Genomic DNA, 20,588 nt, shown 5'->3' with positions numbered 1-20,588 from the left:
CAAACTGAGTTAAGCTTGCAGAATATTAACCCGACTCCAACAACTAAAAAAGAAAGGGCAAAAAAAAAAAGCCAAAAAAAAAAAAAGAAAAAGCGTTTAGTATGTTAGAGAACGGAAACATCATCCCTTCGGTGAGACAGAAACCAACCTTCCCACCAGGCTGAAGCAAGAGAGAATTGGGGTAAAGAGGGAGTGCATTTTTCCCTGGCCAGCTCTGCCATCCGTCTATCTTCCCTCTGAGAAGAAAAGGTGCTAACAGCATTAATCAGCGGGCTGCTGGCGGGGGCCCAGGCCTTCCAGTCTGTAACTAAGCAGAGTGCTGCTCATTGTAATGGGGCCCCACTGAATCTCCACCATGGCAGCCCTGCTGGTATTGTGTGCAGTTCACTAAGCCACATGACTCCCTTTCTAAGGCTTCTTCCCAACTGAGCTCACATGGCAATTCCCTGCTACTCTTTCCTTCTGCTCAGTTGGTATAATCCCTTAGAAGTGGACACCATCAACTCATAGAGGAACCAGCATTTACATTTTACATCTCCCTTTCTCTATACGTGCAGCCACTGTGCAAGGTATTTGGACAAAACCAAAGGGAGATCACAGAATCACAGAATGGTTTGAGTTGGAAGGGACTTCAAAGCCCACCCACCCCAACCCCTGCCTTGGGCAGGGCTGCCCCCCACCAGCTCAGGCTGCCCAGGGCCCCATCCAACCTGGCCTTGAGCGCCTCCAGGGCTGGGGCACCACAGTTTCTCTGGGCAGCTGTGCCAGCGCTTCACCGCCCTCTGGGGAAAGAATTTCCCAGTAACACCTAATCTAAATCTCCCCCTTTTAGTTTAAAGCTATTCTTCCTTGTGCTACCACAAAACTAAAGTTCTTCTAAGCTCCGAGGGCCATTGGCAGAGTTACTGCAGATTAAAGACAAGAATGTGCCACACAGGTGTAAGCTTCAGAGGCCCACTGCAGACGTGACATGCAACATCCTTAAATTTTGCTTCAGGAGAAATTGGAGGACTAGTTATTGCAACTGAATCCACACTGGAAAATTTCTGAGTCTCACTGACTCTTTCTGGGAGAACATAATCAAAAACTGCCCAACAGAAAGGCACAGCTGGAAAGCCTAAGTAAAACTTAAAGATCATGCAATCATTAAGGTTGGAAAAGACCTCTAAGATCATCAGGTCCAACTACCAACTCAGCACCTCCATGCCCACTACGATATTTCAGCAAACACTGTTTTGTACTGAAAGATCAGAAGGTATGTCTGTCTTTAAATAAATATATATAGTTGGAAAAACACCAAAGGTATGATCCTGGCTTCTTGATGCACTCGATGTCATTCCTTGATACACATCTGAAAACACAAACACAACCCAAACATTTCTCACGCCCAACTTTGGTCTGCTCCCATCTCTGCAGTCTCCCTGCAGAGATGCTGGCACAGCATAGAGCTACGCTGTAGGTAATCTGGATGCATTGCTATACGTTCTTCATTTTCCTATGGACTTTCCCAGTCACACTCTGAGGTTTTTAGACAGAAGTGATTTTTTATTTTGCGGTGGAGCTGTTTTGGCAGAAATAACCCAATTGGTTTGTAGATCTGCTTTAAAGGAGAGTTACCCCGAGCCACCGGAGTAATGTGACTACTGAGACCGCAGGCGTCTTTAAAAGCACCCTTTTATTATCTTGCTATTAAAAAGGAAATTATTTCTCCAGCCCGAGCACGATAGGAGCACTCGTTATCACCTCCCGACCTACCCACTTCAGGGAAGGGCCGATAGCTCTCGTTGCTCGCTTCCCTGCGGCGTTTATTTTGCATAAGGACGAGGGAGGAGAAGGAGGTGAAAGAGGGGACGGGAACAAGGCTGGGAGCCCGCTGCCAGGCCGGAGGAGGGGGTGGGCAGGTGCCCGCAGGTGGATTCGTCGCCCGGCCCCTTTCAGCCGCCGCCTGACTCCTCCCCCGACCCTCCGCTGCTACCGGCGCGCCGTGCCGCGTCTGCTCCGCTCTGCGCTCCAGGTAAGCGCGGTGCTCCCCGCGGGGCCGGGCGGCTGGGGGGGGTTCAGCCGGGGCTTGGCTTTTGGGGTACGGAGTGTTCCGACGTGACATCCCCATCCTGCCGGTGCCGGGGTGAAGGGCAGCGACGGTTTCTCCCGAGGAAGGATATGCCGCGAGGCAGAATGCGGCGGGATAAGGCGGCTGTTCCGAGGTGTCAGAGCGTTGTCGCTCCCATGCAGGATAAACGAAAGCAGTGTCAAGTTCTGAGACTTCTTCGTTGTGTTGCGGCTCTGTGGTTTCTTGCGAAAGTGCCAGTTTCTGCCTACGGGTGTCATAGTGTGTCCAGTCAAATTTTGGAAGGTTGTTTCTGTTGGTAGAGTGCCTTTCTGCAGTAATAATATAATATCCTTAGATGTTACTAGGAAATTCTTTCACTGAGAGGTTGGTGAGGCACTGGCACAGCTGCCCGGAGAAGCTGTGGTGCCCCATCCCTGAGGCACTCAAGGCCAGGTTGAATGGGGCCCTGGGCAGCCTGAGCTGGTGGGGGGCAGCCCTGCCCACGGCAGGGGTTGGGGTGGTGTGGGCTGTGAGATCCCTTCCAACTCAAACCGTTCTGTGATTCTGTATCATTGAGGCTTCCAGGCCAGAGCTTGGAGTGCTGTGCTCACCCCCCTGCACGCTCCTTCCGGCGGTCCCATTGAAGCTCACACCTCTCCACACCTCGGGTTTCACCGCAGGTTTGCAGGGCCGAGTGTGGATCGGTGAACTTGACTGACTGCTCTCATACTGAGCCCTTGTCCTGGGTGTCCCCGTTTGCCCTGAGTAAAGTTACACTCACACCTTCAGTGCATTACAAAGAGCCAAAGGAAGCAGCTTCGCCTGCTGGGACTGGGTTGCGTCGAGCGAGGCAGCGGAATGCGAGGGGTGAGACAGGCACTGTTTGGGGCATTGGTCAATGAAATGGACAAGGTTCAGGTGCTGCTACTCAGCTGTGGCTATGCTGCTGCGTTAGGGCTCGTCCCATGTTGTGATCACATGCAGCTTTAATGCAGTCTCTGGCGGTGAATGCTTCAATGTGGTGAATCCAATCCCCTAACAGGAGCTGGTTTTTCTTCCTCTGATGGTGACAGAACACTGAAACAGGCTGCCCAGAGAGCCTGTGGAGTTCCCTTCTCTGGAGATATTCAACACTTGTCTGGACACTTTCCTGTGCAACCTACTGTAGGGAACTGCCTTTAGCAGGGGTTTGGACTCAGTGATCTCCAGAGATCTCTTCCAAATCTCACAATTCTGTCATCTGCCACTGACCCCTTGGTTCACAGCTTCTCATGAGCTGAGTCCTGAGAATGGAAAAATCCTGATGGAAAGCTGCTGACCTGGGCAAACACCTAAATAAGTCAGTTTCGTTAGCATTGCTACTTTTTATTTATTTTTCAGCAGCGTGGCTATCTCCTGCTAACTATGTCTGCAAGCTCAATCATTTGCAATTTGGATATGGCAAACAAGTGTTCTTGCAAGCTTCCTGGCCCTGAACCCCCAGCAAAGTCTCATTTCTGCAGACTGAGATGTGCATTGTGCTACCTGAAGTTAAGGTTGTTTGTTCCTCTGTGGAGGGAAGTGGGCAGAATCATAGGATGTCAGGGATTGGAGGGGACCTCAAAAGATCATCTAGTCCAATCCCCTGCTAAAGTGGAAACACCTAGATTGGGTCACACAGGAACATCCAGGTGGGTTTTGAATGTGTCTAGAGAAGGAGACCTCACAAGCTCTTTAGGCAGCTTGTAGTACTGAGGAAGAATGCATCCAAATGCCAGGCAGACAGTTGCTGCGTCCTTTAGCTGCAAAGTGATTTGTGTGTGTGGGGTTCTGGGTGCTGTGGACACTAATCTCAGCTACAGCTAATAACTGACCAAGCTCCACTATCCCAGCAAATCTGATTGTTTGGACTCTTGCCCTCTTTTGTTTTGGAAACAGCTTTTTATAGGGTTATAACTCTTCTGCCGCTCAGTTAGGCAACACCTTTTCTGCTTCTTTTCCCACCCCACTGTTCCTAACTTTTATTTTCTATATACAATCATCTATGCATTTGTAATAGGCAGAGTTTCATGATAACAGTTTTTCAGAGCTTCACTCACAGTATGAGTGCTGCATCCCATAACTGCTTAGAATGAGACTGCTATGCTCTGAGCTTTATCTTGTGTAAGTGGAATGAATCTCAGTTTTCTGACCTTGGGAATACTGTTGTATTATGGACTTCATTTGAGTTCCTGGTAGTGCTTATCAAGAGGTACTGTTAACACCTGTTGATAAGTGGTTCTATGGTTTAATGATATTTTTAGGAGCTATTCTGGAATAGCTCCGAAGTTATTTCTTAAGAAATGTAGGAATGCCAAGGTTCAATTGTGGCAAAGAAACTTTCATGTAAATATTTGCGTAGTCTTACATAGTTCTCTGCAAGGCCATAGTATCACTGAATACCTTGTATCAGAAGGGTCCTGCAAGGATCACGGAGTCCAACTCTGGGCTCCATACAGCACCACTCAAAATCAGGCCTTATGTCTGAGTGTGTGTCCAGATGACTGTTTCTTTTTTCTTGTCCAGGAAGCAAAGGTAGAAACTGCACAGTATGTGGAAAGATCTTGTAAGTAAACTCGGAATTGTCTCTTCTTGTTTGTTCCCTACCCCTTACTGTTACTGTAAGGTTTCCTGTATCCACTGAAACTTCTTGGATGACGTAAAGCGGTTGCATATAAACACATAACAGTATGCTTCATTTGTAACATCGTCAATAAAAGGCATAACATGTTGACTTGTTCTAAGTTAAGGTTGAGCTTTGTGCTCGGATTATTCCAATGCCATTTTAATGGGTATGCTATATTTCTTCATCCGGATAACAAGGACGAATGTTCATTGCTTATGACTTGGTATCAGTGTTAGTCACTGCTTTATATGGATCATTTGGATGCTGTTATGCTTCCTCTTTTTAAAAGCAGATCTTTTCTCTATGCTTTTCGTTTTTATTTGTTCTTCTCCCTTTTTCCTTGTTTGCATGCATTTGCTCTAATGCATGTATAGCTATCAAGAATGAGTTTTGGATTTTGTTGCTTGTTTTATTTTTTTTTTTCAGTTGATGATACCTATAATAGAGCTAGGTAAACAGCTATTAACATTTCTTGTTCAGGAAATGGCATTAGATATGTAGTGAAAAAACATAGAAATATAGGAGGCATACTGTTGTCTATATATCTCTGCTTCAGTAGCTAATTTTCTGGATTTGACATTTGGACTAGATGATCTTAGAGGTCTTTTCCAACCTTAATGATTCTATTACTTATGGTGTCATATTAGGATGCTTGAAGGTTTCATTCCATCCTGTTGACATACTTGTCCAAGCATGGAAACAACTTATAGCTATCTCTTTATGAAAGCTTGCAGAAACTAAGGTAGCTCATGGTGTTTGCACCTCTGCACCTCTGGAGGTAGTGCTCCTAATTAACAGTTAGAACATGATGTGTAATAAGGAAGTAACACTTTCATTTCTTGCATGAAAAACCTATCAAATCATAACTTTGTTTTACATATGTAGAGTTAATTTGCATACATTTACTGAAAAACTTTTCTAAAGAAGTATTGGATTCAAAAATTGGGGTGAATCTAGTATTTTCAATTTTTTTCTATCCTGATATTTTTAATCTATCTATCTATCTATATATATATAGGCTTTTTTCCAATAAAAGATATCAGGATAGAAAAACTTGAATATATACATATATATATATAATTTTTTTTTTTTTCCAACCCTGCTTACCCATGACAGAACTATAATGATAATGCTCCTAAGGCACGTGTGAAAAGAGGCTGTGATATTTTGAGTAATAGCTGCCTGCTGCGAGGCAGTGTATTTCAGTGTATTCATCAGTGTGCCATGTCAGCGATGGCTGTACATTTTGTACATATGATTGTCCATCATTAGAAATTATAGCATTATTTCTTTACTTTCAGAGTTCTGAAAGAGAAGCAAAACTTGGTTTTTGGAACTTCTGTGATACACGTGTCCAAATGCTCATTCTATTCAATGTTGGAACAAACTGAAGGTTTTGAAATTCAAGGGTTTGACTGCATGTGAATGATGATTCCTTTTCAATCCTTGGCTATACTTTTCCCAAAGTTGGAAGGTGCACGGCACGTTGACCTGCAAGGCACAGCCTCAGTGGACTCTGTCTGTTGTTCAAGGCTTTGCCCTCCTGTGCCCTGTCTCTTGTTCTTTCAAGTTGCTGCAGAGATGAGCTCCATCTCTGTTTCCTTGTGTAAAGGTCCCTGTTATCTACCCCATCCCCTCGCTCCCTGAAGGACTTCTGAGGTTTATTCAAATGTACCCAGTAACGTGCCTTTATAGCTTGTCACATGTTTGTGGATGGGGAAGGAAAGGATAGTTCTGTGTTCTGACTAAACTTTGCCTCATCAACATAGCTTTATAACACTTTTTATGTGTAATGTATTTAAATATCACACATGAGACTAAAGTACTGGACTGAGATAACACACCCATCCCTTCTAGCTCTGTCATTGTTGGGATGGGGACTATTTCACAGGTCAGTTTGTTTTTCCATGGCCCAACTTCCTTATCTGTGAATCTGCTGCAGTACCCTTCGTTTACAAATGTAGAACATCCTGAACTACCTTAGTGATCCATATTTAAGAAGACTAGATTATATTGTTATTGGATGTTACCCATCGGGTTGGGTTTTTTTTTTTTTTTTTTTGGCTTTGAAGTGTGTACAATTTAATAGGAATCCAGTGGTTTCATTTTAATCTCTTTTTAACATCCGGGAAAATAATTTCATGGAAATATGTATATGACTATTTCTGATCTTGCCTATGTTTTGTAGAGTGATAATCAAAATTCTGTTATTAATCTGTTGCATGGGAAACAGATTCACAAGAACTGAGTTGGGAGTGGTAGTTATGGTCAAGATAAGAAAAAAATCTTTGTTGCTTAGTTATTAAAAAAAAAAAAAAAGAGTGAGAAAGCTTGTTGCCTGCCAACTGGCAAAGAATTTCAAATTGTACTATAGAAAATATTTGGAGCTTTTTTTTTTTTTTTTTTTTAAATTGCGATTCCTGTTGACTTGCCTCAAAATCACATAATCTTCTCTTCTGTCTGTTATTGCTAAACTTCTGTACCTTTTTTTCCCCTTCTTTTTCTGGCAACAAGGAACAGCAATATCTTCCTGCAGAGTGTTGCTTGTTCTATAAGTTTGGGCAGAACTGAGTTTACCCAACTCTACTATGAAGAACTGACCAAGAATGGATGCAACATAAAACAGAAGTCATGCAGACTTAGTCACCGGTCTTGATGAGCTACTTACTGTAAGTAAGAATAAGACTTGTTTTCTCGTCTGCCATGCAAACAAGAGTTCAACAGAGTGCTATTCTATTTATTTCTTACTGGTAGTACTAATAGGTAAATACCATGAACAGCCATCCTAAGCTGTTGTGAACTTGGCATGCTCTTCAGTGCTAAGCTGCTCTTGAAATTCACTTCAGAGATGTTTACGGTTTGGTTCTGGGTGAGGTAATGATCTAGGTGCAGGCTCTAAAAGAACTTCTTGCCTCAGGCTGAGTTGTGCTGTGTCTTTATGCAACTGCTGTCTGCAGCATTGGCCTTCAACAGGGGCCAGGGCTTGCTGGAGCTGCAAAGCTGGAGAACTGTATTGCTCAGCATGTGACTGAGCCCCTTTTTCTGCTTTTCCTCACGTAGAGTAACGTTATGAGAAGTCTGTGTAGATCTAATCATTTATTAAAATGATTGCTTGTGGTGGTGTGTAACCTTCTGTGTTAGAAATATGGCAGCAAACATTGTCGCATGTCTTGTGTATCTGCTAATTGTTAGTTTTACCTAGCGTTAATGGTTAACTTTAAAATAAAGTGCTATATTCTTGAAATATCGGATGCAGCTCTAACATTTGCATTGGTTTGGCTTGCTGTTGCCCCACTGTGCTTCTTTCCCCATTTTTAGTGTGGTGGCCACAACACACAACCAACACGGAAGAGTGAAAACGGAGTGGTTTGCTGGGCTACCGGATGTAGCATTATTAAATGAGTCAATTGAATTTGTATTTCCTGATGCTTTGTTTGCATTCTTGTTTCCGTGTCACGAGCTTTGGTGATACATGAGTAAGTGCTGAGAGAGCCCGGGGAGCAGCCGGGTGCTGACAGCAGGTGGAGGCTGACAGGCTGCTGGACATTGGCACTCCTGTAGCAGGAGTGGGCACCGCTGCCATCCTCTGGGTTTGCACGATGCTCCTGTGGATGAATGACTGCCACTGTGTGATCCACTGGGTTGTACTGAGGGACTATTGAGATCTAGTTTCAGGCTATATCTTCATTTACGCTCTCTCTCAAAAGACTTCGATATATCGTTTTCCCCCTAATTTGGCATTTTTCTAAAGATTTAACTGATGAGAGAGGTGGACAAAGCTTTTTGGTTATAACCATTTCCATTATGACCACTTTTCGTTTTTTTTATAGGTTCAGGCTTTACATCTAAACACTTGAATTGTTTCAGTACTGCTGACAAAGGAAAGATGACCTCTACTGTAGTAAGTGAATAAAATATTCCTTTCTGAATTTTTGTTTTTATGAGGTTGTGTTTCTTTACAACTGTTGGAATGGAATGCTGAGGGATGTGCTGGTTAATAAGTCTTTAAAGAGGTGGATAGAAGGAATTCTCATGCTTTCTGCATAATGGGAAAGATACACTACAAGACAGGACTAAGAGGTTTGAATTAATTAGCCTTTCAAGTGCTCAGATATTGCTGGGATTAGATTTATGCTTTTAAACCATATGTTTGAGAGAGATTGGAGTGGCTTCTGATTCATAAGTCTCTTGCAGGATAAGTATTCTGCAGCCTGTTGTAGGCCAGGGTGTTTTGGAAGTAGCTCAGGTGTGCCTTGCATTGCCATGGAACAAAATGGCAAATAAACCTTTTTCTTAAACCTGGACATCTGAGTATATAAGGGCTGTTAGTTGTCAACATTTCTTTTGATGATGGTATTGCCTGAACCTTGCTCCTTATTTGTACTGATGTTCAAGTGAAATGACTAGTGCAGCTACCTGGTAGGCTGGGTTTAAGAATCCTTTTAAGGTTGAATTATTTTGGATTGGAAAACAGATCTTTTAACATGCCTTCAGGGTTCACTCTGTTGCTATTTTTATTATCCAAAGTGTGAGGTATTAGGCACATGCTGTAAATCTCTTTCCCATGTAAATTGGTGTGGTGGACACTTGCTTTAGCTGGAATTTGGTAGGACAAAGGGGAATGGTTTTAAACTAAGACAAGGGAGGTTTAGGTTAGATATTAGGAGGAAGTTTTTTTAACTCACAGGGTGGTGACGCACTGGAAGAGGTTGCCCAGAGAGATTGTGGATGCCCCATCCCTGGAGGCATTCAGGGCCAGGCTGGATATGGCTCTGGGCAGCTTGGTCTGGTGGTTGGTGACCCTGCACATAGCGGGGGGGCTGGAAACTGGGTGATCATTGTGGTCTTTTTCAACCCAGGCCATTCTATGATTCATTACCTAGTAGAGTTCTGCATGAAGGTGGCATCTCAAATTTACTTTGTTCTAATTGCAGTCTTGCTTTTTTTTTTTTTTTTTCTCTCATAACGTTATCATTTAGAATCCACCACCATACTACGAAAATCGTGGCTTCCAGACAGAAAACTACTATTCTGCCAGGCCACAAGTAGGTGCTAACCCATATCCACATTATTCTACGAATGTTCCATCAGTGCCAACTTATATCCCAAGAGTTTCAACCCATCAGTCAAGCATTCCCGTAACACCTTCATCCAGTTCGTCCAGGACGTGTTCATCAAGTAAGATTTGTTGGCATTTCTTCCAAAGTTAGACTTAATGTCTTCCAGAGAAAGATAAGAAATAAAAGTGCTCTTTCCTTCAGATTCCTGTATTGAGAGAATCTGTGAGGGCTGCCTCTTCTCCATAAATGAGGAAGTGGTGGCAGGTTGGGGTGCTGTTGTAACAGGAACCTGAACAATTTGGAGGAAAGGTGGTGAAATGGAGAAAAGTTTGAGCAAGCACCACCAATTTTTAAATTCAGTGAAATACACAAAGCACTTGTGACCATGCTGGAAATTACCTTATTTGTGAACCTAATTTCTCATTTTTATCCATGCTTTCATTTCAGGTATAAGGAAAATCATCATAATTATAGTATCCGTTTTAATAGTCATCGGTTGTGCAATTGCTGCTTTCTTGATCTGGTATTTTGGTAAGAATTATTCTTTTTGCTTTTGTTCTGAAAAGAAAAGATATTGTGATCTTTTAAAGTTAGAAATATAGATTCTTGTCTTTTATTTTATGCTGAATTAAGGGCAAGGAAGTCTTTGTTACCTGTTTCATAAGAGGTAAACTAATGTGGCTTTTAAAAAAAGGCCTTAACTGTGGGATGTTTGTTTGTTTTTTAATAGTGCTACTGTTGCTTTCTTTTCATTTTGTCAAATGAATACATTTTTGACATCAAGTGATGTCAGTTTTTTGACTCCTCTCAAGCACCTGGCTCTTCTGGAAAGCTACCATCTATCTGGGAACTGAGGCAGTAGCTTTGTAGTAGCTTTACTAAAGAGTAGCTTGACATCTTACAAGGGTTTGTGTTTTGGTGGATAGCTGGCATGTGACTGTGGGCAACTTATCCTACAGTTCATTTAATTTGGGAAATTACTACTATATATTAACACTGAAATGAAACTGTATTCTAAATTCTAACTTGGCTTAGCTTCAAAGGAAGGAAGGAGATGAAGTAAATTCATATGCCTTAACTGCTAAAGTTAAGGTAAATGATCAAGGCATATTTTACTTTGGTAATATGGGACCATACTTAAAGCTGAACTAATTTGCCTATGTTTGTATTGTGAGGCTTTTGATGCAAGTGGGTTAAAGTTGTGCATGCCCAGTCCAAATAACCACCGTAAGCTGGAACACAGGTGACATGTTGAACTTGGACGTCATCTCCAACCGGAATGACTGGGCTCTGAAGCTGGGCTACAGCAGTTATGTTTGGCTTACCCAAGTCGATTTTGTGATAACTTAATTTCCCTTTCAACTGAATAATTTTTTGAAGAAAATTGAAGAACAATTTGCTGTGTTGTTAGGAACTTCTCTGTTCTGTATGGGAAAGGAAAGGAAAACAGAAGGTAGGTCTTTTAAAATTATTAGGCAGTCATTTTGTGTTCTTAGTTGTTTTTTTTTTTAACTCAGATTTATGCAGGGTGAGTGTAGTCTTCTTTTAAGCAGGACTGAAAACAGCAAGGTGTGATTAATTTCTTCTTTCTTCTCCGCTTTGTTCGTGTGAAGTTGAGTCCTTTTAGAATACTTAGTAGAGCCTTTTTATTTGGGGGAGACAATGGACAAAATTGTCCATTCAGTCAGCTGCATCAATGAGTTAGTCTGACAAGTGATGTGAAGGACAGAGCAATAAATCTTTGATTGCGTTAGGCAAGGTTTCTTCCCAGCTCTGAAGGAATTAAGAATTTGCTGATGCTTTGCTCTATCAAACACGCTCCTTAAGGTGAGTTGGCAGTGATTGCTTGAGGCTAAGCTGATGTTCAGTCTGATGACTTTGTTGTTCTCTCTCCTTTCAGTTGAGAATCCTTGTCTTGGATCCTTAATAGAGTGTGGATCTTCAAGAGTGTGCATTTCTCCCTCACTGTGGTGTGATGGAATAAGTGACTGCCCAAACGGGGAGGATGAAAACCGGTGTGGTGAGTACCAGCGGTCAAGGCAGAGGACCTCCAGCCAGCAGCAAGAGTTCTTGAGCAACTTCCCTTGCTAAGTTACCATAGGGCCAGCTAAGGCTCAGCTGTAACTCTAAAATGTCTTGGGATGTTTGAATACATCAAAACCTATATCTGGATCTTCAGTCGGTTTCCGGTTGATTGAAAAGCTGAAGCAAAATGACTGGCTCAGAGTTGAGTTTGCTTGAGTTTTAATATTTTAAAAACTGTTTCTCTTTTTATTTGAATTTGGTTTGTGCGAACCTGAGTATGACATTGGCTCTGGAATGAACTGTTGCTGTAGAACTTCAGGTGATAGCATAGATCTTTTTCCACATATTTCACATTCCTTGTTCTCCAGGTACTTATTTCCAGCTTCTCATCTGCTTTGTGTAAGAAAGCTTGGTCTGATTTAGTGTTTTTCCAACTCAAGAGCTGACAAGAAAAGCTGTGGTGAAAAGCTGAAATTGTAAGGTGAAAATGTCACCTGTTTGCCTATTTGAAAGGTCTGGCATTTTGATGCTGGCACCTGTGTTGTGCTTATGCTGTTTGTGAACTCCTGTTCCCTACGTGCTTCATGCAGTATTAGCTTTTACTGGCATGTGCTCTAACAGCTGTTCCTCTCCATTTAGTTGAATAATGAGTTTTTGGAGAAGCTTGTTCAGTCTGCTCTTTTACTTGAACTATTTTGCATTAAATTCTTTTGCAGATAAATACACAATGGGGCATAGAAGATTGCTCCTTGTTATGTTTTTGCTCTATAGCACTTGTCTGAAGCAATTTGGCATATTAAGATGTAATAGAAATAGATTATGTCAGATTATATTTTATTTACATGTAATACATGATTGTGTAAGTAACAGATGAAAAATTGAGTATTGCAATCTTCTGCAGTGTTAGAATATGAAAGAGTTTTGAGAATAAGAACTGAAGTGGTGAACACTATATTGCATACTTTCCCTTAAAATTTCTAGCACTCTTATATTGCCTTATGCAAAAGAACTAAATCTTTGTAGTATTTCTGTCTACTTGATATTTACTCACAATTTGAATAGATGGCAGCATTTAATTAGCTTGTGCTACAGCTTGTGCATACAAATATAATTGGTGGCAGAAGCTTTAAACAGAGCAGTAACATAGTGTGTGTGGTGTTCTTATGTTTTTGGGATTTTTTCTTTTCTTCCTTTTCTGGCAGTTAGACTTTATGGACCAAACTTCATCCTCGAAGTTTATTCACCTGTCAGCCAAACCTGGTACCCTGTTTGTCAAGATGACTGGACTGATGATCTTGGAAAGATTGCATGTCAAGACATGGGCTACAGTGTGTAAGTCTAACCTTCGTCAGTCTTTGCAAATACGTGGAAAAGTTAATATTTCCATCTTGCAGTTTTTAAGAATACAAATCAGAAACAAAAAGCAGCTAGTGATCTAGCTTTGAACTCAAGCGAATCTAATTTAACAATGATAGGTGTTACAGAATCAAAATGAAAGTTTCCTCTGACAGGTGATGTGTGTCTGGCATGCATGCAGTAGTTACTGTGTGGGGTCACTTGTATGTAAAAATTTACTAATAGTAATCCTCCAAAGCTTGCTTCACAGTACCAGCTTGTTATAGTTGCCCAGTAACATCCATTCTGGCTTAATTTGTCATCAGTATTACATGGAAAGCTTTGATCTCCTGAGGACACAAATAACAGATGCTTGTGTGGAAGATTAGCACAAATGTTTGTGGCAGGAATACTGTCCATGTTCTCCATGCACAATGCTGTAGCCTGAATTCTTCTGCAGTTGAAATACTTTGTTGCCTGTCTCTGATGTGGCAAATGCTGTCTTCCAGTGTGTAATGTAATGAAGGCAATTAATTGCCCAGGCAGATCTGGCATGTGCATAGGTTGCCTGCAGCACTTGTAATTAAGGACTCTGAACCAGCAATAACCAAAGTAGTTCCCAGACAGTAAGTCAGCCCAGCGGCAATGTTGCACGGCTGTTCCTCAGCTGGGAAGCCTGCAGAGCAGCAGCATTTACTACCCCTGCAGCTGTCCCAGAGAAATGTGGCTGCTAGAACTTATTAGACTTGAACTTTACTGCGTATGTAGAGATGCAAAGGCATCTCTTCATCGTGCCTTGTTTCATGAGACTGAAGATTGGTACCATGTACACGTAATAGATAACAATATTATTTGAATCTACTAATTAACTGTCTGATGGGAAACTGAGCTTGAAAGATTTCTTTAAGAATCAGTCTCCGGAGCTAGTACTGCACCACTGGGTTCTTTCTGTGCTTAATACAGAAAGAAATTAATATTTTAGAATTGCCTGTGTCAGAAACTGTGGCTTGGCACTATTTATTGTCATTTGTTTGAAAATCAAAACTGCTGGTTTTCTTAGTACGATCTTTCTGTTTCACAGAGATACATATTACTATAGTCAAGGAGTAGCAGTTGATGTTGCCATTAAAAGCTTTATGAAGCTAAACACAAGTGCGGGGAATACGGACTTGTACAAAAGGCTGCAAAGCAGGTATCATTGCTTAATACAAACTAATTTATTTTTATCAAGAAATTATTTTTATTTTTTTGGCTGTTGTAGGAGATATAGCCTGTCTAACAATAAAAGGAAAGAGACCTTGCTTCCAGTCTGCTTGCAGCAGCTGCTCTTCTCTGTATTTAAAAACATTTCTCCATCTTTCTACTCTTCTTTTAAATGTGTACATGCCCTATCCTGTTCCTCTGTGCTCTTTGGAAGGTTGACATGTCAAAGTTGCATTAAACAAGTCTGAAGCCTCTTATTCACAAACATGTAGATTGCTATACCTGAAAAGTTATTTTCTTACTCCCTTATTGTTCAGTTTCTTCTATGACTATTTCATAAATCAACTCAATTTTCTTTTATGCTGTTCTTTATCTTGCTCCTCAATAGGCTTACAAGCCTTATGTGCTGCCTGGCTGTACTGTGGTCTGCGGTCTCCCACATGACGGTTTTGGCGAATGCAAGAAATGCTGAAGGCCAGATGGGTATTGGTAGGGTAGCTGGAGAGAGTGAAGAAAGGAGGAGAGCCTCAGCAGGAAGATGAGCATGAAGGCAGGGCATATAGCTGGAATGGGTAGGAAGCATCTGGAGGGTGAGCTCTGCCCACTGTCTGCTTCGCTGGGTATCCTAAAGCTTGTTTGCTCTTTTCTATTTCTATTGCAGCGATTACTGTGCATCAGGAAATGTGGTTTCTCTGCGCTGCATAGGTAAGTGTATGTTTCTCAGACTTTTACTCGTTGAAGCCTTGAAGCACTCTGCCCATAAATCCTTTTGAATCTGCATGAATGATTGTTTGGTGGGAACCATGATTAAATTCTGTACCCAGGTTTCAGACTTTAAGGGGCAGAATGGAAGAGGAAACAAGGGGGATGGTTAGGTCCCCAGCTCTGTCTTTATTGTAACATGTTCCTTTAAACAGCTTGCCCCACGGTGAGCTCTGTAGTCACTGCTGTGCGATGTGGAGGGAAGTCTTTAGTGCACTGTCTGTCACATGGCCATCCAGTGGTCATCACTGTTCCTCACCACAGTGAGGGTGTTGCCTGTCTTGTTGCGTAGTGGTGTGTGTCTGTGCGGCTTGCCAAAGACACTCAAAGGCCAGGTTCAGGGGGTAACAAACCACCCTCTTACAGTTCACTTCTGAAGTGATGAACTGTGAGCCACAGCTACCAGTGAGGAGGGCAATGTGAAGGACTGGAGCCTTGGTCCACCCTGTTCCCATGAATCCGAGCACCACAGAGCAATGGCTGGGCTGTGGCATCAACTCACAGCAGTGCAGTGGATGTGGTCCATGCTCCCTTTCCATCGAGCTTTAGTGAAGCCTGGAATGAAGAAACCACCTTTGAAACCAGCTCTCTCTAATGCCTGTCTGTGTACGCCTGACTCCTCAGAGTGCGGCCTGTCCACTAAAAGCACAGCCATCATGAGCAGAATTGTGGGTGGCAGCATGGCGACGCTGGGGCAGTGGCCGTGGCAGGTGAGCCTCCACGTGCAGGACACCCACATCTGTGGAGGCTCCATCATCACCCGCGAGTGGCTGGTGACTGCAGCCCACTGCGTGGAGGGGTGAGTACCTTTATTTCCTCATGTCTTCATGCCGCAGGGTAGAAAAACCCAAGCCAGTATCAACCAGAGATGGATGTATACCTATCTGGGGAACGCTTTGTGTAGGCTTCGACGAGAAGGAAAGCTGGTATTTTGTCAATTTTTAACTTGAAAGCAGAAACTTAAAGGACAGCTAAGTGTATTTATGTTTAAAGGCAGCTGCTTTTATTGGAGGGAAAACCCAGTAAGCAAAGACATTTTAACGGTTGGTTGAATCAGAATTTGAGGCTCAGCCAAGGGAAAATAACTTTGTCCTTAACCTTGAGAAAGGAATGTGAGTATTTAGTTCTATGTGAAGATCTTATCCCTCCTCTGTTTTCTAGTGTGTGCTCCATAATATACAAAAGTTTTAGGAGCGGTGACCAAGGTATAGCTGGGTTTTAAGATTCAGGTTAATTTTTTTTTATTTATCTATTTTTTATTTTTATTTATTTATTTATTTTTTGCAAAGTGGTTGTCAGTTCCAGGAGGGTGTTTTAACACATGTAGAAAGTTCTCTACAGAGCGTGTGGGGATTGTTCTGGAGCACAGAGACGACTTAAATTGCATCTAGTGAATATGCCTAATGTTAAAAACAAAAACAACAACAAACAACCAAACAGCCACCTAGCATTTTCAAGATAAAGAAATTTCTTCACTAGATCATGTTTTTGCTAATTCTGGTTTCTGCTGCCCTTCCATGTTTTAGATAGCACACGAGTGATAACACTGACATATGAGACTTCAGAAATAACACCTTGATCCCTCAGTTGCTGAAATCAATAAAGAGGCTTCAGTGTTCCAGTCTCAGACTATAATTTGCTGTGCTGAGTGACAAAGGGGATTGACAGTGATACTTAACTTACTTCAAATAATTTTGTACACTTATGAAACTGGAGTTAAGCTCTCCTGAAGTTCGATGGCCTATACTTTGTCTTTCAGGAAAAAAAAGAAAAAAGAAAAAAGAAAAAAAACAACTAAAAAACCTTGTCATCAGTTTTTGTTAATACATTTGCATTACAGTAAAAATCATGCTGCTAAAGTTGAATGATGAAGGGAGGCTGGCCAAAAATAAAAAAGGCATGAGTTACTGTTTGCTTTTGCCTTCAGAAGTGGCAGTCAAATACATATGCATTCTTGGTCATGGATAATAAAGACAATTCTTGGAAGGTTGAGTACAGTATCCAATTCTGGGCTTCCTGGTGCAAGAAAGGCAGGGATCTCCTGGAGAGAGTCCAGTGGAAGGCCACAAAGATGATAAAGGATCTGGAGCATCTCCTGTATGAAGAAAGACTGAGCGATCTGGGTGTTCAGCCTTGAGAAAAGAAGACTCAGAGGGGATCTGATTAATGTTTATAAGTATCTTAAGTGTGGGAGTCAAAAGGACATGGCCAACCTCTTTTCAAAGGTGTGTGGGGACAGGACAAGGGGAAATGGCCATAAGCTGGAGCATAGGAGGTTCCACACTAATATGTGAAGTAACTTCTTCACAGTAAGGGTGATGGAGCACTGGAAGAGGCTGCCCAGAGAGGCTGTGTATTCTCCTTCTCCGGAGATTTTCAAGACCCACCTGGACGCCTATCTGTGCAGCCTGAGGTAGGGGGCTTGCTTTGCAGAGGAGCTGGTCTGGATGATCTCTGGAGGTCCCTTCTAGCCCCTACAATTCTGTGATTCTGGGGTTCTGTTTCTGAGTTTCTCTACCAGTGAAGCAAATCTTCTAACACTTGTTTTTTTTCTGTAGACAATTTTCTGACCCATACGTCTGGACTGTTTATGCTGGGATTCTCAACCAGAATGAGATGCACTCAATGCCTGGATACAGAGTGCAAAAAATAATTTCCCATCCAAATTATGATACAGATTCTAAAGACAATGATGTTGCCCTTATGAAGTTAGAGACACCACTGAGTTTTACTGGTATGCATTCTGCTCTTCTTAAGGAAGGGGGGGGGGGAAAAAGCAGGGGGTAGTGAGCATGTCTCTTAAAACTTCCAAAGTTGATCAAGAAATCCTTGTAGATACTTACGGGAAGAACAAAAGAATATGAGTAGAGATACCTTAATGTGTCCAACCAACAAAAAAACCCAATCCCTTAAAACCAACCCAAACCTCTGTTCCAAGTTCTTGATCAGATTCTTTGCTTTAAACTAAAAAGGGAGGTTTAGGTCAGGTATTAGGAGAACAGTGAGGCGCAGGCACAGCTGCCCAGAGAAGCTGTGTGCCTCATCCCTGGAGGCGCTCAAGGCCAGGTTGGATGGGGCCCTGGGCAGCTGAGCTGGGGGGGGGGAGGGGCAGCCCTGCCCAAGGCAGGGGTTGGGGTGGCATTGGCTTTGAAGTCCCTTCCAACCCAAGCTGTTCTATGATTCCCCATATTAGCAGATTGGTAACTGTTTTTTAATACATAAAACTGAAAAGGGATTTTCTTAAAAGTGCTTCTTTGTAAGCAAGCCATAGAAACTGAAATATAAAACATTAATTAAAGTACTTCATATATATAGGTTCTGCGTGTGTGTAGGTGCTATACTTACAAATCCTGTATTTCAGTGTATCAGTTTAAACCTACTCGAGGTAATCTGGAGGTTGTCTGCTTGCTAGAATGTTTGTCTGGAATCTTTTATTTCACCCTTCTTGTATACAAGCATTGAATTCTACTTGCATTTGCATTAGTGATTATTTTCAGCAGGATTTTGCAAACAGGATGAAGCTAGTTGTTGGAAGAGTTTCTTCTCTTGTCCTTATTTACTGATCACACGAACTGTTGTTAATTGTATCAGGTAGCCAGATTGCCAGTTGAATAGAGCCAGACACACTAACTGTGCTCCTTCCTCACTTTGAGGTCAGAATGCTGTAGTCCTCTAGGAAGGAGCAACTGCTTAGCTTTTCACTGCTGCTTGCGTTGCAGGGTATTGCTTAGCTGCAATGAGGGTAAAGTACCAAGAAAAGAGCACAGCGTGTATGTATTTAAAGCAAATGCTGGTCATGATGAGTAATGTCGTATCCACTTGTTTCGGATTATGCCTGGACATCTGGGGCTAGACTGTCCCTATACTTGCTTTGTAGATACTGTACGGCCAGTTTGTCTGCCTAACCCGGGAATGATGTTCCAGCCTAATCAGGAGTGCTGGATATCTGGGTGGGGAGCAGAGTACCAAGGAGGTAAGCATGGCTCTGACACATTTGGGTCTTCTACACAGCCAATCCTCTTCAGACTAGATAAATTTGTGGGAATTGAGAATGAAAAAAGAGGCAATATCAGAAGGCTGAGAGAGCTGGGGCTGTGTAGCCTGGAGGAAAGAAGGCTCTGGGGAGACCTGAAAGCGGCCTTTCTGTATCCAAAGGGGGATATAAGAAGGAAGGGGACAAGCTCTTCAGCAGAATCTATTGTGACAAGACAAGGGAAAATGGTTTCAGTCTAAGAGTGGAGATTTAGATTGGATATAAGGAAGACATTTTTTACTGTCAGAGTGGTGAGGCACTGGCACAGGTTGCCCAGAGAAATGGTGGATGCCTCATCCCTGAAGACAGTCAAACTCAGGCAGGATGGGGCTCTGAGCAACCTGATGTAGCTGTAGGTGTGCCTGTTCACTGCGGGGGGATTGCAGTAGGTGGCCTTTAAGGGTCCCTTTCGTCTCAAACGATTCTATGATTGTATGAAGTTTGTGGTCTGGGATAGGGACGGGGCTGCTGAATTTGGGATTTGCTGCCCCCTAGTGCCGGACCGCGAAACTGAGGAGGACTTCTTCATTCATTGCTTTGTTCACGTGCTTTTAATAGCCCCGTGGCTAATATAGGTGGTTGGACTTGTAGTAGGCAGGTCCTTATTATCTTGATTTACAGTACGCTAACAGCAATGCAGAGTAAATAACCCCTAGGAAAGGAGTTTAAATGTTAGGGTATTTTCTGCATGATGGACTTTTCATCTTAAGCATCCATCCCTGAATTTCTTATAATTTTATTTTGTCTTGAGTAATGCTAGCCACTGAAATTTGTAATAGGAATGTAATCTGATGCTTATTCTAATATTGTCTTTGTTTTTATGTGTTTTCATGCTTGTTTCAATTTTAGGTAAAACAGCAAGTGACTTGAATTATGTCATGGTACCCTTAATAGAACATTCTACGTGTAATTCTATCTATGTTTACGATGGCTTGGTCTTGCCTACAATGGTCTGTGCTGGATATTTACAAGGAGGAATTGATTCTTGTCAGGTAATTATTTCTAATTAACATCTAACAGTGATCTGGTTGATAGTTTTTTGTGCTCTTATTAGTAGGGAATTTATCACCTGTTAATTCCCAACTGATAGAATTTTTAATATGTTTCTAATTGACTGTTATGACTAATAGTTCAGTTGGGCTTCTTGTTTATTTTGTGGCACATCCTTTAAAAGAGAGAGCTTTTGTGTCATGCTCTGCATGGGGGCCAGTGCTGAGGTCTTGTTAAATATACTGAGGCTGAGGCAACCTTTATATGTGCTTCAAGGATGTTTGGTAATCTCATACTTGAAAAAGAACAAATGCTCTTTGTAATCACTACAATACTGTAGCATTATACTTGTGAACAAGGAAGTCAGTAAAGTCTGCCTTGTGCTTTGGGCAAACTATTTTATTCCTATGGTGTATAGTCTTCATTTAATACAGTAATTGCCTAGTGCTTTGTTGTAGTTGCTCTCTTGCAATAGTGTTTAGCTCT

At 42.1% G+C, this 20,588-nt stretch overlaps 1 protein-coding gene across 2 annotated transcripts in view; it reads left to right on the top strand.

The window, feature by feature from the left end:
* Window positions 1–1,807: 1,807 nt before the first annotated feature.
* The window catches only part of TMPRSS2 (transmembrane serine protease 2), a 20,635-nt gene continuing 1,854 nt past the window's right edge, over window positions 1,808–20,588 (top strand). The window contains exons 1-14 of one of the 2 annotated variants that reach the window (XM_085208792.1): window positions 1,808–2,014; window positions 4,595–4,634; window positions 7,209–7,363; window positions 8,525–8,595; window positions 9,674–9,872; window positions 10,202–10,285; window positions 11,655–11,774; window positions 12,982–13,111; window positions 14,196–14,306; window positions 14,979–15,022; window positions 15,704–15,878; window positions 17,638–17,813; window positions 18,957–19,052; window positions 19,962–20,104. In XM_085208792.1, coding sequence (XP_085064918.1) covers window positions 8,581–8,595; window positions 9,674–9,872; window positions 10,202–10,285; window positions 11,655–11,774; window positions 12,982–13,111; window positions 14,196–14,306; window positions 14,979–15,022; window positions 15,704–15,878; window positions 17,638–17,813; window positions 18,957–19,052; window positions 19,962–20,104 — 1,293 coding nt within the window. In that variant the 5' untranslated portion in view covers window positions 1,808–2,014; window positions 4,595–4,634; window positions 7,209–7,363; window positions 8,525–8,580. The remainder of the gene's footprint in view (window positions 2,015–4,594; window positions 4,635–7,208; window positions 7,364–8,524; window positions 8,596–9,673; window positions 9,873–10,201; window positions 10,286–11,654; window positions 11,775–12,981; window positions 13,112–14,195; window positions 14,307–14,978; window positions 15,023–15,703; window positions 15,879–17,637; window positions 17,814–18,956; window positions 19,053–19,961; window positions 20,105–20,588) is intronic. The other variant, XM_010723927.4, reaches the window with a different exon arrangement.

The sequence above is a fragment of the Meleagris gallopavo genome, chromosome 1 (assembly GCF_905368555.1).
Source record: "Meleagris gallopavo chromosome 1, MGAL_WU_HG_1.1, whole genome shotgun sequence".
NCBI classification, from domain to species: Eukaryota; Metazoa; Chordata; class Aves; order Galliformes; family Phasianidae; genus Meleagris; species Meleagris gallopavo.
Note: the sequence above shows the minus strand (reverse complement) of the source record. Positions and strands in the feature narration are given on the sequence as shown.